This window comes from Artemia sp. Qi Xiang Cuo, chromosome 8, assembly GCF_049724085.1.
Source record: "Artemia sp. Qi Xiang Cuo chromosome 8, ASM4972408v1, whole genome shotgun sequence".
In the NCBI taxonomy this organism is placed as follows: domain Eukaryota; kingdom Metazoa; phylum Arthropoda; class Branchiopoda; order Anostraca; family Artemiidae; genus Artemia; species Artemia sp. Qi Xiang Cuo.
This window is the reverse complement of record NC_142801.1, coordinates 42,060,878-42,078,970: the sequence shown is the minus strand read 5'-3', so window position 1 is coordinate 42,078,970 and position 18,093 is coordinate 42,060,878. Positions and strand designations below refer to the sequence as shown.

The window sequence follows — 18,093 nt, the reverse complement described above, 5'->3', positions numbered from 1 at the left end:
ATTTTGGGATGTACACTTTTCAATATCCACATTAACGACACTCCAAAAAACGTGACTAATAAACTTAGCCTGTATGCTGGTGACTCAAAACTTATTGGTCCTGTTGATACACAGTAGGGTGTAGCCTCAATAATTTCCGACCTAGATTGCTTTTGTAAATGGGCCAATATATGGAAACTCGAGTTCATTGTTAAAAGTGCAAGGTTCTCCATTTTGGAAGAAATAACCATGATGGCAATATTCAATGTATTCTGGTGAGAGATAACTGATTTCCGAGAGTATCTCAGATAGAGGTTTGGGGGTTGTTGTAGATGAAACATCAAATTCAACTGCCACACCCGTGCTGAAGTAGCAGGGGCTCTACACTCTATAAGAGCCTGGTGAGACCTAGATTGGAGTATGGAATGTGCGTCGGCATGCCAATTAATAAAACAGACCAGATGGCTCTCAAATCTGTGCAAAGATGGGTGACAATTGGGTAAATGGTCTCAAGGATAAAGAGTATGGATGTCAACTGCAGAGCCTGAAGCTACCAACTCTGACGTACCGTCGGCGCAGAGGCGATATGATAATGGCCTATAAGTTGCTCCAGTCTGAGACAAAGATATGTTTGAACCTGCCCGGTTGTCAAGTGCCAGAGGTCATTCAGCAAAGGCTGTCCAAGACAAGAAAAAGAAACAATTTCTTCTGCAATCAAATCATAAGCCAGGGGAACAGCCTAAGCGAGATGACAATAGGATCTAAAACAATCAATAGTTTTAAATCAAATATCGACAAGGACTAGACCAGAAGACCTTGGCTCACATAATGGGATGCAGCAGATGTCCCACGACTTCATCATCACTTACTGCCGTATACTGGATTCGTCCATATCGCTAGCAAGTGCGATTTAAGGTAATAGTTTTAGGTCAATTGACTATATTAGAATTTTTACTTGTTGGCATTTTGGCCCCTCTTGGGCCAGAAGTGTTTTTTGCAGCACAAAACGGGACTTTCATGGGTTACAATTTCCTTAGTGACTTTCACTTGCTGTTATTTTGGCCCTTCTTGGGCCAAAGTGTTTTTTTTGTAGCACAAAACGGGACTTTCCTGGGTTGTAATTTCCTTAGTGACTCAAAAAATGCTCCAGGACTTTCACCTTTTGGTCAATTGAACTCTCTCCCGATATTGTACAACTAATGGTTCTATGCAGTACTTCGATAGAGGAAATAAAAGGATACACATCATTGTCATACCCATGCAAAAATGTGATTTCCCTCGTTTTTCTAGATGGGGGACCAAAAGTCTCCAGTGAAAGGTTTTCAACAATGATAACTTCAGTATTGTATTTTTTATTTTTTATTTCATGTTTGAGTGGTTTAATACATAAGCTTTACATCCGACAAAGGGGAGATCCTCTTGCTCCAGGAAGATAGGAGTTATCTTAAGATGCAAATGTTTTTCTCTTCATCTTGCCTCTTTTCATGTTGTGCATCAGACCAGTCATGAAATATGGCGAATGAAAGATCTTAAGCCGAACTGGCCAGCCATGACAAGAAACCAACAAAGATAAAAATCTCTAAAAAAAAACAACAAACAAACGAGACTGTGGCCAGTGGAGAGAAAAGAAAACAACAGAAACAAAGCAACGCGGATATTTCGCCTGTATACAAACAAGGCGTCTTCAGCACGAAAGACACACAAGAAGAACAAGATAAAAAAAAAACAAGATAAAACTAAAAATCAACAAAACCACCACCAAAAAAAAACAACAAAAAAAACAAAAATGTACAATCGGCGCAAACTAATCCACGTAGGGAAAAGATGCTAATATAGAGTTACTTCAGTGAGGACACCAGAGTAACTGAGGAAAAATAAAAAAACTGTAAATTACTTTAATTATTCAGTTGCGAAATAATGCTTTTGTTAGCTATTACTGAAGCAAATCGTTTTGGTCTAGCAGGCAAAATAGTCCCCTGGTGATTATTTAAAATCTTATTACTATTGATTACTCCCTTATTGACTATTGATTCACTCTTTAGAAGGTTATCATAAATTGGGTTAATATTTAAATTACCCGTGTCCCTATTTATGGAAAGGTTAGCAAACATATGTTTTTAATTTCTATGGCTTCCCTGGCCCATTGGGTGTAACCCTTATCATTAGAAATAGCCAAGGCTTCATCAAATTTTACCAAATGATCTGGTTGAAGCCAAATATGCTCTGCTAAAGCTGAAACGAAAGATTCTGGAGGCTTGCTTCATTGTAGGGTTTTTCTATTGAGTTTCGGTGTTCAATAAACCTTTCAACAAATTGTTGGTGAGTCCTACCAATATAGAACTTCCCACAAGAACAAGGAATTTTATATACCCCACTTACTAAATTTCCCCGAGTTAAATCCTTACCAGAACTAAAAAAAACTACCCATTGGCCTCAGCGATTGGAAACATGTATCAATACCAAATTTATGTAAAACCCGTGAAAGTTTCTCACCCAAACCAGGTACATATGGTAATGAAATGAAGCTTTTTGATACAACTAAATCTAAAGACTGAGAAACCTCAATAACCCTACTATTATGTTTAACCCGTCTATTTTCAATTATTTTATCAATGAACTTAATTGGATAACTATTACAAAACAAAATATCCCTCAAGTATAACAATTCTGAATCTAGAAATTCCTGGGAACAAATTCTAAAAGCACGATCCGCTTGTGAAATTACAACCCTCCTTTTCACTGACATAGGGTGGCAAGAATGAAAATTCAAATACCTATCATTGTGCGTTGGTTTTCTGTAAATCGCGAAAAGTAAATGGAAATCCCTTTTAATTAATAAAATATCCAGAAAAGGTAATTTATTATTATCCTCAAATTCAACTGTAAATTTAATATTATTTTCAAAACTGTTTAAATGCTTACAAAATAGGTCTAAGAAGTCCAATCCATGTTTCCAAACGCACATCACATCATCCATGAACCGACCCCAGAAGCAAGGGGAGATTGTAAAACTGTTTATAGCGGAGGTTTCAATGGCATCTATGAATAGACTTGACAGTACAGGAGATAGTTAAACCCCCATAGATAACCCAAAAAATTGTCATATAAATTTCGAACCTATAACCAAAATAAAAAGAAAATTCATCGAACAGACTAATAATTCTTATTGTGGCATCAATAACAGGAATCGCTAACGTCGCCATTTGTCATCAACAAAAGTGTTTTTCTAATTTATTTTTTTAAATATCCTCGCACCTTTTTAAATCACAATTTGAATACATGGACACAACATCATAACTGCAAAGAATTGAACTCTCCTCCAGCGTGAAATTTCGCAATTTATTAGTAAGATCAGTCGAATTTTTTAAATATGATTTTTGTGTTCCCAAAAGTGGACACAAAGCTACCGACAACCATTTTCCTAATTTTGAAACAAATGACAGAAAAGTTGACACAATGGGGTGGAGGGGGGATTCAGTCTTATGAATCTTAGGTAGACCATAGATCTTGGGTGCCGAACAACCCCTAGGATAATATTTGTTATAAAACTGTGGTGTAATGTGAAAATTATTTTTTTTTTTTTTTAAATAATTTTCACATTACCCCACAGTTTTATAACAAATACTATCCTAGGGGTTGTTCGGCCCCTAAGATCTATGGTCTACCTAAGATTCATAAGAATGGATCTCCCCGCGTTCCCTTTATGTCAACTTTTTTGTCACCTGTTTCAAAATTAGGAAATTGGCTGTCGGTTGTTTTACGTCCACTTTTGGGAACACGAAAGTCATATTTAAAAAATTCGACTGATCTTACTAATAAAATGCGAAATTTCACACTGAAGAAAACTTCAGGTCTTTGCAGTTTTGATGTTGTGTCCATGTATTCAAATTGTGATTTAAAAAGGTGCGAGGATATTTTAAAAAGTAAATTAGAAAAACACTTTGATTTAATACAAGATGTGACGTTTAGCCAGTTTGGATATTGATGTCATTATGAGACTAATTATTCTGGTAAATGAATTTTCTTTTTATTTTGGTTTTAGAGGGGAGTTTTATAGACAAATTTTTGGGTTACCTATGGGGGCTTCTCTTTCTCCTTTATTGGCAAATCTATTCATATATGCCATTGAAACCTCCACTATAAACAGTTTTAGAATCTCCCTTGCTTCTGGGGTAGGTTCATGGATGATGTGGTGTGCGTTTGGAAACATGGATTGGACTCCTTAGACCTATTTTGTAAGCATTTAAATAGTTTTGATAATAATATTAAATTTACAGTTGAGTTTGAGGATAATAATAAATTACTTTTTCTGGATATTTTATTAATTAAAAGGGATCTCCATTTACTTTTCTCGATTTACAGAAAACCTACGCACAATGATAGGTATTTGAATCTTCATTCTTGTCACCCTATGTCGGTGAAATGGGGGGTTGTAATTTCACTAGTGGATAGAGCCTCTAGAATTTGTTCCCAGGAATTTCTGGATTCGGAATTGTTATGCTTGAGGGATATTTTGTTTTGTAATAGTTATCCAATTAAGTTCATTGACAAAATAATTGAAAATAGACGGGTTAAACATAATAGTAGGGTTATTGAGGTTTCTCAGTCTTTAGATTTAGTTGTATCAAAAAGCTTCATGTCATTATAATACGTACCTGTTTTGGGTGAGAAACTTTCATGGGTTTTATGCAAATTTGGTATTGATACATGTTTCCAATCGCTGAGGCCAATGGGTAGTTTTTTTAGTTCTGGTAAGGATTTAACTCGGGGAAATTTAGTAAGTGGGGTGTATGAAACTCAGTGTTCTTGTTGGAAGCTCTATGTCGGTAGAACTCACCAAAAATTAGTTGAAAGGCTTATTGAACACCGAGACTCAATAGAAAAAACCATACAACTAAGAAAGGCTCCAGCAAGTTTTGTTCCAGCTATAGCAGAGCACATTTGGTTTCAACTAGATCATTTTGTAAAATTTGATGAAACCTTGGCTATTTCTAATGATAAGGGGTACACCCAATGGACCAGGGAAGCCATAGAAATTAAAAAACATATGTTTGCTAACCTTTCCATAAATAGGGACACGGGTAATTTAAATATTGACCCAATTTATGATAACCTTCTAAAGAGTGAATCAATAATCAATAAGGGAGAAAAGATTTTAAATAATCACCAGGGGATTATTTTACCTGCTAGATCAAAATGGTTAGTTTCAGTAATAGCTAACAAAAGGATTATTTTACAAATGAATAATGAAAGTAATTTTTAGTTTTTTATTTTTCCTCAGTTACTCTGGTGTCCTCACTGAAGTAACTCAATATTAGCATCTTTTCCCTACGTGGAGTAGTTTTGCGCCGATTTTACATTTTTGTTGTTTTTTGTTTTTTTTTTTTGGTGGTGGTTTTGTTGGTTTTTAGTTTTATCTTGTTTTTTTTTTTTTTTATCTTGTTCTTCTTGTGTGTCTTTCGTGCTGAAGACGCCTTGTTTGTATACAGGCGAAATATCCGCGTTGTTTTGTTTCTGTTGTTTTTTTTTCTCTCCACTGGCCACAGTCTCATTTGTTTGTTTTTTTTTTGTTTTTTTTTAGAGGTTTTTCTCTTTGTTGGTTTTTATGAAATATGGCAGCCCTATTGCCAGTGTTCCAAAAAGCTATATCACTCCCCTCTAATATGATCAAAATTAAGCAGCTTGAAACCCATGAAAACTAATTTTATTACAGATATTTTCTTTTGTACTTAATATTGAAAATAAACATAAAAATTATAGTACAATTATTATCTTTATGCATCAAATATTCAGTTTAATTTGTTTATTACTTTCTAAAGTTGTGCAAGACGAATATAGTTTCACTACAAACAAGAGTTTGGATACTGTCCCCTTCCTTAACTGTAAATAAAAACCAAAAGCATACTGTGTCATTGACGGTTAACTGAAAACGAATTATATTATAAATATTTCCTTTTCCAGTTCTTACAGCATTGAAAATAAAAGTAAAATTACAGTAAAATAAATTCTTGAACGGATAGATCTTTTGACAATTAATTTCTTTCTCTATCAAATATTCAATATGAAGCTTTCATTATATCCAGGAACGCTCACGACGTGCGCCGCTTTAAGTAAAGTGCAAATGACGCAGTAGGTTTTAGAATCCTACAGTGAGAAAAGGAGGAAATCCCTAATTCTTGTTTGTAGTGAGTTTTGTTTGTTTCAAGCTTGATTTGCTTATTCAATTTAAGTTTCATTCGTTTCAAGATTTATGTATTCATTTACATTAATATCTATTGTATGTTTGTTTTCATTGATTGTTCATTTAATTTTTGGTCATCCTAAGTTTCATTAATACTTCAATAGCAAAATATTTTTTTTCGTTTTAGGCTTAATTGTCACATTCAATCTAAGCATTAGTCGCTTTAACATTTATTTATTCATTTATATTATTACCTGTTGTATGTTTTTTGCTATGACTGTTTATTTAATTTCTGTTCGTTTTGGGTTTCATTTATTCTTTAATAGTAATTTCAGGTCGTTTTGAGCTTGAATTTTAACAGGTACTCGTATCTGCTGAGCTTAAGTTTAAAATGGCCTTTACTTTTCTTTGAAAAACTTATTTGTCGGAAAGTTTTTTTTAACTAATTTTTGTTCGTCTTTGATTGCAAAAAGTTTCAAGTTTTTAAAAATTCCTTATTTCAAAATAAAACTTAAAAAAAAATCAAATGTTCATCAGTGTATAAAAACTGGTATCAAAGTAACAATATCAAAGTGAAAAAATGGGTTTGTATTTTTAACAAAATGGCTATCTCAAATTTTTTATCAGATGGTTTTGGGGAAAAAGGGCGGGGGGAGTGGGCTAATTGCCCTTCTGTATCTTTTGACTCTTTAAAAGTGAACTAGAACTTTCTATTTTCAATCAAATGAGCCCTCTCTGAAGTTTTTACGAGCATCCCTTCTATAAGAACCATATATACCCCCAGAGTATAACTTACAACGCCTGTCCCTGGGCCATGAGGGTTGTGTCGACCCTGGAGTTTTAATATCTGATTTTTGAACTATTTTTAACAAAATTTTCAAATTTTCATTGGAGGTTTTTAACAAAACCAAATTTTTATTGGATGGGTTTTTGAGTTTTTGTTATCTGAACTTTGAACTATTTTTAACAAAATGTCTATCTCAAAACTTTTATCTGATGCATTTAGGGCGTGGAGGGTGGGGAGGGGGAGGAGGGGGTCTAGGTGCCCTCTGATTTCTTTCGACTCTTAAAATATGGACGTTTCAAGGTCCGGTCAAATGACCCCCCTTCGAAGTGTAGACGAGCATTCCTTCCATAAGAACTATATATGCCCCTAGAATGTTACTTACAACGCTTGCCTCCGGGCCCTGGAGGGCTGCGTCAACACCGAAATTTTTCTTATCTGACCTTTGAACAATTTATAATGAAATGGCTATTTTAAAAATTTTATCGGATGGGGTTGGAGAAACCATATTTGCCCCAGGGCATAACCTACAACGCCTGCCCCCGGGCCCTGGGGGGTTGTGACGACACCTGAGTTTTTGTTATCTGACTTTTGATTAATTTTTAACTTAATGGTTATCTCAAAATTTTTATTGGATGCATTTGGGGAAAAAGGGGCGTGGGAGGGGGCTAGCTGCCCTCCAATCTCTTTTGACTCTAAAAAAATTAACTAGAACTTTCAATTTTTCAATCAAATGAGCCCTCTCTGAAGTTTTTACGAGCATCCCTTCAATAAGAACCATATATTCCCCCAGGGCATAACTTAAAACACCTTCCCTGGGGGGCTGTGTCGACCCCGAAGTTTTCATTATATGGTCTTTGAAATATTTAAAAAAAAAACTATCTCAAAGTTCTTATCGGATAGGTTTGAGGAAAAAAGGGCATGGAGGGGGGGGGATCTCTTTTGACTCTTAAAAAGTGAACTAGAACTTTAAATTTCCAATTAAATTAGCCCTCTTTGAAGTAAATACGAGTATCCCTTCCATAAGACCCATATATGCCCCCAGGGTATAACTTACAACCCCTACCCTCGGGCCCTGGGGGGTCGTGTCGACACTGGAATTTTTGTTATATGATCTTTGAACTATATTTAACAAAATAGCTATCTCAAACTTTTTATCGGATTGACGCTTAAAAGATGAAGTGAAACTGCCGAAATTCATGCAAATAAGCCCTCTCTGGGACTTATGTGAATAGTTCTTTCATAAGAGCCATATTTACCGACAGATCCTAACTAATAATTTTTGCTATGGCGATTGTGGGCGAAGTGTCCCGGGCAAACATATAATTTCCAGACCTTTCTAGTATGTTGAACAAAATAGCTATATCAAAATTTTGAGTGGATGTGTGTGGGGAAATGGTGGGCGTGGAAGGAGTGTTAGTTGCCTTCCAATCACTTTCGACTAATAAAAAGGGAACTAGCCATGTAAATTTCCAATCGAATGTGCCCTTTCTGAAGTTTCTACGACAATGCTTTCTATAAAAACCTTATATGCCCCCAGGGCATAACTTACAACCATTGCCCTGAGGACCTTTGGGGGGGGAGGGGGGTTGTTATCCTCAAAGACCTAATTTCCTGAATTTTCAACTACGTTGAACAAAATGGCTATATCAAAATTTTGATTGGACGTGTTTGGAGAAAAGGTGGGCGGGCGTGAGAGGGGGGTTAGTTGCTCTCCAATCACTTTTGACTATTGAAAAGGGCACTAGCCCTTTGAATTTCCAATCGAATGTGTCTCTTTTGAAGTTTCTATGACAAAGCTTTCTATAGAATCCTTAAATGCCCTAAGGGTATAACTTACAACGCATGCACTGAAAACCCTAGGGGAGTGTCCTTCTCAAAAACATAATTTCTATCTGAAATCAATTACGCTGAACAAAATGGCTATCTCAAAATTTTGATTGGGTGTGTTTGGTGGAACTGGTAGGCGTGGAAGGGGTGTTAGTTGACTTCCAATCACTTTTGACCCTTAAAACTAGAACTCTCAATTTCCAATTGAATGAGCCCCCTTTGAAGTTTCTAGGACAACCTCTTCCATATGAAGTGCCTCTGGGGAAAAAAATAATAATAAAACATTGGAGCCGTATGGTCTTTAGTATAGGCAACGCTTTAGCATTGCCTCTGATACGTGCATTCCCCTACATTAGAGGAGTAATCGAAGCTCGTTCCTGAAAGAGTGAAACCCTAAAGGGGACTCCTCAAAGGAAACACTAGCAGGACTATCTTGACTAGGGTACATCCTGTCAGAAATACCAAAAATGAGCCTTGCCTGACTATCTTTTGCCATCTGTAATAGCCTCCCAGCCAAGGCAATCCCTGAAAATCTCTTGTTTGAATCATTCAAGCAAAGGTAAAACGAATATTTTAGAGCTGAAAATAAAGAGAAATTAGAAAATTACCATTGCTAGCAGCATATCATAATTATTGATGGAGCTAAAAATATTGCATTAATAGAAAAAACAAAAGTTATAACTTGCTCTTCAGTTGAAGCAAAACATTAGTTACCATTTTAAAATTAGAGTCATTTTGGATTTTTTTTTTATCTTTTTAAAACTTTGGTTAGTACTTTATGGTAGGGTCACTCATTAATAAAACAAACCATAGGTCACCATGTTCATTATGCTGGGTAGGTGCAAGGCACATATGTATGTTTTTTTTCAATGGAGGGGGGAGTTATCTAAGGAAAAATGAAAGAAAAACAGGTAAGGTATCTGTAAAACATAACTAAATACGAGACCTATTGTAAGAATCCTTAGACTTGGAGGGAGGGGATAACCTATGGTATTATGTTTGTGCCTGACCTTAAGCCAAATTTTATGTGATTTGTGTTGACATATTGAAACAGATCATTTGTTACTACCTTGTTTTTGGTAGGCTATTGAATTCATCATAAATGCTGATGTAGATTGTTGATTAATGTCAAGAACTGAAAACTTTATCTAAAAACATAATTTAAATTCCATTGTTACTAATCTTTTCGCTGCTGATAATTTTTTTTTGGAAAATTTTTGAGTTATCAAAACATTTAAGTTAGGCATATCCAAATTAATTTATGCTTGGAATGTATTAAGTAAGTAGGCCCTACTGAAGTCATCTATTTACCATAGTTTCCCCACAGGTCCAGCCTCTTTTTTGAGTGGGGGGGGGGCTTTGGAAAGTTTTGAGCCCATATCCCCCATCCAATCCCCTGTACACATGTATTTTGGTTTGCTGATCTGGTAATATTGATTAGTCTTTTGTTTTTGCCTTGAAGGTTTATTTGTTAAAAATGAATTTTGTCTCTTTAGATATGAGTGATATTGGTGCCATTGGTACCCGTCGAAGGACTGCTTCTCGTGCTTATACAGCTGAAGATGAAACCCTTGACAAAATCGCCAAAGAGGTATGTTTAACTTTTCTCACTTAAGGGACCATTCCAATAGCCACATTATTTGCAAAGGTTTTCTGAGTAACTTGGCAGAAAATATTGGTTGATAGCTTGAGCAGAAACTTGTACTGTTGGGAATGTCAAAATTATCTGGCATCTTGTTGGATTTCAGCTTTCTTTCCAAGTTCTCAAATTTATAGAACATACATTGCTTCAAAAGAGGACTTTTTGGTGAAATGAAAGTTTTGTTGGCTAACATTGTAAAGAATCTTCTGGTTTTGACCACAGCTAGAAAGTTGCTTTTTTGACTTTTTTAAATTTGAATGATGCTTAGAACTCTGATTGAGGACATTGATGGTTGTGAAATTAGTAATTGGGTAAACTATTGGCATTAAAATGGTTTGTTTACAATTAAACAAGAGAATAAAGAAGTAGAAAACCAGAAAAGTGACCACAAAAAAGTAAATGTAAAATATTTTGTATTTTTATTTTTGTATTTAAGATTAATCTGAAGGAGAATAATTACTGATGGCTTTGAAGAAGAATTTGGAACCTCTAGGTATTGTTGGGGAATTAAGGTGAGAGGGTTTGGTTAGGGGACTTCTAATCTTGCGTTGGGAAAAGGGGAAGGGATTGAACAATTTTTGTTTCTGCTCCACCATACGTTTTTGCACTATAAGCTCCCATGGGATTTAGAACTTATTTGTGGTTAACTACCAAGACAAAAAAAAAAAAAAGTTCGTATTACCAGGTTGTCAAAATTACGCAACGGCAGTACCTTGAGGACAACTAGCTTGACTGATCCACCTTATTGGCGTTTAAGTAGCAAGGTAAGTCCAAGACATTTTGTGTTGTCAGGCGGTCAAAATACTGCAATATCTTGTGATTGATATCTGGATCAAGTTAAGACTTTTGGGGTGTGTGGGGGGGGGGGGTACAATTGGGCATCAGACATTGAATTAGGGGGGGTGTGGGGGCTTAGGATCAAGCTATAACTTTCAGGGAGTGTGGAGCAGTGGAGGAAGACCTAAAGTTTTGTTCTCCAGTATGTTTGAACTATTTGGCACTATGATATCTTCCTAGTGAAGTAGCGATGTAAAACGAAAGAAACTACATGTACCCAGGTTGTCAAAATAGTGTATCAGCATTATTTCAGAAACAGCTCTGGGGATTGGGTCGAAATTTGTGGGAGGTGTTGGCGGTGCAAGTGGACCTTGAATCTTCACCTAGGTGAGAAGGAGAGTGAATGGAAGGAAAATATGTAACCAGGTTATCTAACGGTATTTCTGAAACTTCTTGGGATCGACAGGCGGGGATTAAACTAAAACTTTGGGATGGTTGGGGTAGAGAGGAGGTAAAGGACCTTCATCTTGTGTCTTTAGAGAAAGGAGATGTAGAGATAAAATTTATACCTCCGACCCCCCTAAAAGTTTTCGAATTATTATTCCAACTGGAACTTTGAATTATTCATTGTGAAATAGCGAGCTAAATCAAGAGACAACATATCCATCCAGGCTATCAACATGACTTATCTTGAATATCTTGTGAAAGATTTAGGGATGGATTTAAAGATTTTAGGGAGTGTTCTGGGAAGGCAAGGGGACTCAAGAGATTATGTATGTGGAAAGGGATAATAACACAAAAACATTTTTGTCTCCTTCGAGTTAGTCCAAAAAAGGACAGACAATTCTTCTTGAAAGCTTGAAATTTATATCTGTAAGCTTTTCTGGTCAAGGAAATCCTTATGCGCAGAAAAGAATTTGAAAAACACAACAACTGTTTATCACGAGAATGTGCTCATAGCTTTTTTCTGATCTCTTAATACTTTAATGCTGTTGTTCAACTCCTTTAATTGACCTTGAACGTTTTTGGTAATTATTGACAAGAAAACTGAAATACTTGAGTTGTACAAACATGGGGCTTTTTATTTTGTCTCTCCAAATCAGCTTGAAAATAACATTTATAGGTTTCTTGGCTAGTTGGACCCCCTGTACAGGAAACAGGTTTGAGACTAGTTTTGGTCGGATTCGTCTTTGACGTCCCTAAATGTGCCCGAAATTTGTCGCCTACAGGGCCAAGTGGATCAGGATGAAAAAAAAAAAAAATTTGAGGATCGGCTATTAATGCATGTGTCACCTGAAACTGGGTCGACAAAATTTGTTTTTCAGATTGGATTAGACTTGCATCGGATGTAGGTAAGGACAAGGTACACTCAAAGAGAATAGAAACATTCCCCAAATGCAATGAAGACAAATGGAATAGTTAGTCTATTGATTCGTGGCGCCAAAATATTATGTTGTTTCCAATCGACTTGCCCCTTCTGGGTATCTATACCAATCTATACAAATATATGAGGAAACAGTATTATGAAAGAAATTGGGTTGTATTGATCGTGAAACTCTAGAATGGTCGAATCATTGTTTTTCCGAATAGCGTGAAACTTTCACAGTGAGTAGACTGGACTAAGGAAACCTTACCGTAGACAACAAATTTTGGAAGTAAAATGTGGTTTTGCCGATTTTTAGCGCGAAAAATTTGATTTTAAAACTGTATTTGTATTAAATTTTTAGGATGTCTTGACGCTTCAGTTAAGATCTGAGGAACAAGGGAGTCTCAGGTGAGACAAAAATCAAGGGAAAATCTGGCTCTATAGATTCCTGACGTCTTTTATTAAGACAAGAAAGCACAGCTTTTTTCATGAATTACTTGAAATGCCTATATGTCAGAAAACAAACAATCACAACAGAATATAACATATAAATATGCTTTTAGTAAAATGGCGGATTAAGATACGTGTATTTTCAATGGTCTTTACACGATGGGGGCCGGGATGGCTTTGTCCCTGTAGAAAACCAAAATTATGGATATTTTCAATTCATATGAAAAATAATGCTCAACTTTATCCACCCAACATTCTATTAGTAAAACTTATTACAAATCTGTAACGTAAGCTACTATTGATCGAAAACTTCGACTGGATATCCAAACTCAACATATAAATTACAATTCAATATTTTTATTCTAAATGAGAAAAAATAAACTTTACACACATCCTTAATATCAACTAACAATAAAACTAAGTCAATTAAAAATGAAAAAAAAATTGAAAAAGTATTTCGAAAAGAAAGTTCTTCAAGGAAAAGTAAAGAGCCATCTTAAAAACTAGAACGAGCAGAAATAAAGTCGTTTAATAATTCAAACTTAAAACGAACAGGAATTACTACCAATTAATAAATGAAACCCGAAAGAACAAACATAAAAATAACTAATCACATCAAACACAAACATATAAGATACTGCTATAGAAGAATGAATAAATCCTAAAACGACCAGACATTAAAATAAATAGCAAAGTCAAGCTTAAAGCGAAAAGAAATCACCACAAACAGGAGTAGGGCTACTGCCCCCTAAACCTTCAAAAAAGGGTAATTTGCACTTTGCTGAAAACAATTTTTATTTCGAGCAGCATGTTTTTTATTTGTCATAACATGAAAAAACAACACAACAACAACAAGTTATATGACAAGGATAATCAAGGTTTACAAATAAGAGCAATGCTACTCCCTCCCTGTGAAACCCTCTTAATGGTTGGAGTGTCATTTGTGTTTTATTAAAAATTATATATATTTTTAATAGTGTGACTTTTATTTACCAGAACGTCGACAAATAAATACCCATAATAACCAAAAATGTCTGGAAAGCACTAATCAAAGTAAACTGATTGTTTGATATATTTTGATAATACTTTCTGGAAATTTCAGGAATTTTGATTTTTAAACGTTATTAAAGAGAAAATGTTTAAAATAAATTTTTGCTTTCAGTAAAGCGCATATAACACTATAGCCTTTAGAAGACTTAGGGGGCAGTAGCCTTACTCATGTATGTGGCAATTTCTGATTTCTTTAAGCTTGGATTGTATCTGAATTATATCTCTCATCTCTCTTCATTAGACTACCCCTGAAAAAGGTTGCTGCAGGGTGGTACCACCTGTTATTACAGAAAAACGTGCCTGACATTTATTGTGGTTGAAATGTTATTCCATCTTAACTCCATCTTAATGTTAATCTGTATTTTTATGTTTGATTTGATTATTTATTTTAGTTACTGCTCGTTTTGGGTTCCATTTATTTATTGGTAGTACTTTCTGTTCGTTTTAAGTTTGAAATATTATAGGACTTCATTCTTACTCATCTTAGGTTTTAACATGGCTCTTTACTTTTGTTCAATAACATCATTTTTGAACTAAGTGGTTGGAATGATAATCTGTGCTTTGTTTGTTGCTGGGATATTCTCGTTTTGTTTCTTGTTTTTGCTATTTATTAAGCTAGAAAAACTGCTTTCATTTTTATGGGAAAAATATTCTGATTCCTATGGCGCTGGGATATTCTCGTTTTGTTTCTTGTTTTTGCTATTTATTAAGCTAGAAAAACTGCTTACATTTTTATGGGAAAATCCTTGAAACATCGGAGGGATTTTTTCTCCGTTTCAGCATCTCCCACCATAAAAAAGTTCAAGTTCCTGTTTTTTACTTTTAACGCTACTGACAATTCATAATCTCAAAAAAAATCGAGACTTTGCGCACATGTCTGTTAACGTATATAAATAGTGCTTTTCTCATCCTGTATGTGAGACAGGGTTTTATGGTTAGGTTATGGGAGAGCAGAAATCTTTTAAAAACTACTACTAATGGATAGAGACTTAATCTTATTTTGGACCTTTTTTGGCTCAGCCCCAATATCACCTTGAGCTATCTGTCTTCATGGCAAGAATGCACAATTCAATTCAAACTTTATTCCAGGAAAAAAGATAACAAAATAGAAAAAAGAAATTAAAAAAACAGACGAACTGAACACATAGCTTAGCAATTTCCAACAGTTTCAATCAGATCAGGAGCGATGGTCTTAAAATCAGAGCACATAAAGGTTCGTTAACAGATGAAGTGAGTTTTCCACGCAGGAAAACCCAGGAAGCGATGTGGTGCTGATGAAACGTTGGTAAATTGAAATTCGCATATACCTCAATAGTACCAGTATAGCGAAACAATTTAGCTAGAAAACGTAAGGAATCATTATGCTTGGATTTAAGATCACGTAGACATAGATTATGAATCGATGATTCCAAACAAGAGTCAATCCAAAAATAGTGTTACAAGGAGAAAAATGAAGAGGATTTTGACATCAATTGCAAAATGACTAAACCGACCAAAGCAGCAAATTACCTCGCAGCATGGCGAATATGAATATTATCCAGCAAATATTCATTAAAAATGAAATCGAGGTAACGGAATTCTCTTACGGGACTTATTATTACTGCAAAATTTTCAATGCATACAGTGTTTTTTCTTGCTTTGTGTTATTTCGTTGCATTTTTTTTTGTCTTTATTTTATGCTCGACTTTTTTTTTCTTTTTTTCTTTTTTTTTGTTAAGTGGGCAAATAAATATATAAATACGGATCTAATATGGTAAACAAGTTAACTGGTTGTTAGGCACTAATATAGATCATCACAATACACCAAAAAAGAAGAGCAGACAATACTCCTCCTCGGTGCATTTAGCTATTGGAAAAGGGTTGAATAATTTCAGAATCCAAACAAATCATAAACTACTGTTTCGAAAATCTCAAAATTCAAGATTCTGAATGTTTCATTTCAAGACCATTCCTCAGGGATGTAGGTATCCAAATTTTCAGTAAGTAGTTTTTTCCGTTGAAATAAAGAAATACAAAGTTTGACTACTGTTGGCTATTTTACGATTTACATACAAAAACATAGTGCCTTTTGGATTACTTCAAGTATTTTTTTCATATCTTCATACAAATCCAATCCGTTGTGGGTGGAGGCGGGGATTGGTCTTTGATGATGATTGTCTGAAATTGTTAAATATATACTCCTAAAAATGTAAATTTTTTGTGGGGTTTTGGGAGATTTTCCTTGCATTATTCCTAGAAATATAGAGAATATATGCAATTAGGACGGATCGCTACATGTTGTCGTTTTTCTCCTTTTACAAGTCCAATCATTCGAGCGCACATTGAAGTTTTTAAATCTGTAATTGGAATAATTCTCTATTACTTTATAAGCCAGTTTTGTGGTACGATATAATTAATCTTTATTCCTCTATCCTTTCTAAAAATATAAATAAATTTTTTGGATATACCTACCAGATCTCGGCTCTTTCGTCTTCTTCGACCAGATACTACTTATAGAAAAATCCTAGTTTATGCCGGGCCTGGTCTTTTCTAGCATCCTGTAACATAATTGCAGTACCACATAATTAATCTGTGTTCTTCCTATAGCCTTTTTCAATTTCAAAATTAGTTTTTTTTTTTCTCCATTAATTTTGTATGGAAATACTTGGTCTTTCATACTAAAGGCATTATTTATCTGATCTTTTTCCCGACCAGATACTACTCAGACAAAATCCAAATTAAAACTGGGCCTGGTCTTTTCTAACTTCCTGTAACTGATACGTGATTATGGACATTTTTCAGTTATCTATGCAGACATGCTCATAATTATGCTCAGTATATCTAAATTGTTTTTCTGGCCAGATTACACTGTAAACCGCTTTAGAAATTTCCCGTCTTTTATTAGTTTACGTAGGAGTTGACTTGAAAATTGTGGATTTCACTTTTCTTGTGCTGCGATTTTGTTTATGAGAAAAGTGTATGAATTGAAATTGTTCATCCTTAAAAATTATTTCCAGAATTTGTAAATTGTAAAGTTGAAGGGGATTTGACAAAATGGAATGTGAATATGATTTAATTCCTAATTCTTCAAGAAATACAGGAAGTATTGTGCAAGAAAACAAAGAGTCGATTATTGAAAAGGAAAGTGAGCAGTTTTTGGAAGTAAATCCAGGCTCTAGTAATGCCCTGGATTCAAAATGTTTGCTAAGCACACGGGGCGACGACCTGTTCAGTCAAGATTTGGAAGGTTTAGACGTGATTGGGGAAAGTAATGTCGCCCATCATGGCTCAACTACACTTGAGCCCACTAAAAAAATCTTGAGGAGTTTAAGTGTAAAAAGTTTTGAAGATAACGAACTATTAGTGGATCTAGCAGACCAGATAGGAGAGCCGGACGGTATTGGTCTACCAAATTATGGAGATCTTACTCCAAGAGGGTGTAAAGCAAGGCAAAAACTGACGAAGGAACTATCGGTGACGGACGAAAATGACGAAAACGATTTTATAGTTGATTTCTTTGGGAAGTCTAATGATGAAGTAAGGGTTGTATTATTAGATCAAACATATTTTTTATTCACTTATTTATGGAGTTTTTCTTATCAAATAGTGGCTTTTGAAAAAGTAGGAAGGAGCTGAATGGTATATTGTGTAAATTTCCTTAGAAGGGATCTAGCTTAAAGAATGTAATACGAACACAATATTGGACCGTCTCATAGACCCTGTTGATAATAAAAAAAAATATATCTGAAACGATAGAGAGACTTTAAAACAGAAATTATCTAATCTTTGATGGGGGGTTACTGCCCCCTCAATTTTTTGCAATGCCGTCATTTCATGGAGATAAGGGAGGAGATAATTTTTTTGTTTCAATTTTTTCAATGAAAACACGAAAAAAGTGTTTCTAAATCTAAGAGTTTGAGGCCAAAAAATTCTTTGGGGGGGGGGACAGGTCTGAAAGGCTAGAAATGGATTTTCAGGTTTTATATTTCTTATTGCTGTTTAAGGGCTCTTCTGACTTTTTCTTGGAGGGTGCCCTGCCCCCCTCTGTGTTGGCA

At 35.0% G+C, this 18,093-nt stretch overlaps 1 protein-coding gene across 4 annotated transcripts in view; it reads left to right on the top strand.

The window, feature by feature from the left end:
• LOC148949424 (leucine-rich repeat flightless-interacting protein 2) overlaps positions 1 to 18,093 on the top strand; it is an 80,816-nt gene that overhangs the window by 18,358 nt on the left and 44,365 nt on the right. Inside the window, exon 2 of one of the 4 annotated variants that reach the window (XM_089093452.1) lies at positions 10,271 to 10,365. The exons of 1 other annotated variant lie outside the window; for it this stretch is intronic. In XM_089093452.1, coding sequence (XP_088949578.1) covers positions 10,273 to 10,365 — 93 coding nt within the window. In that variant the 5' untranslated portion in view covers positions 10,271 to 10,272. Of the gene's footprint in view, positions 1 to 10,270; positions 10,366 to 16,980; positions 17,576 to 18,093 lie in introns of those variants that run through there. 2 more of the 4 variants (XM_089093451.1, XM_089093450.1) reach the window with 2 other exon arrangements.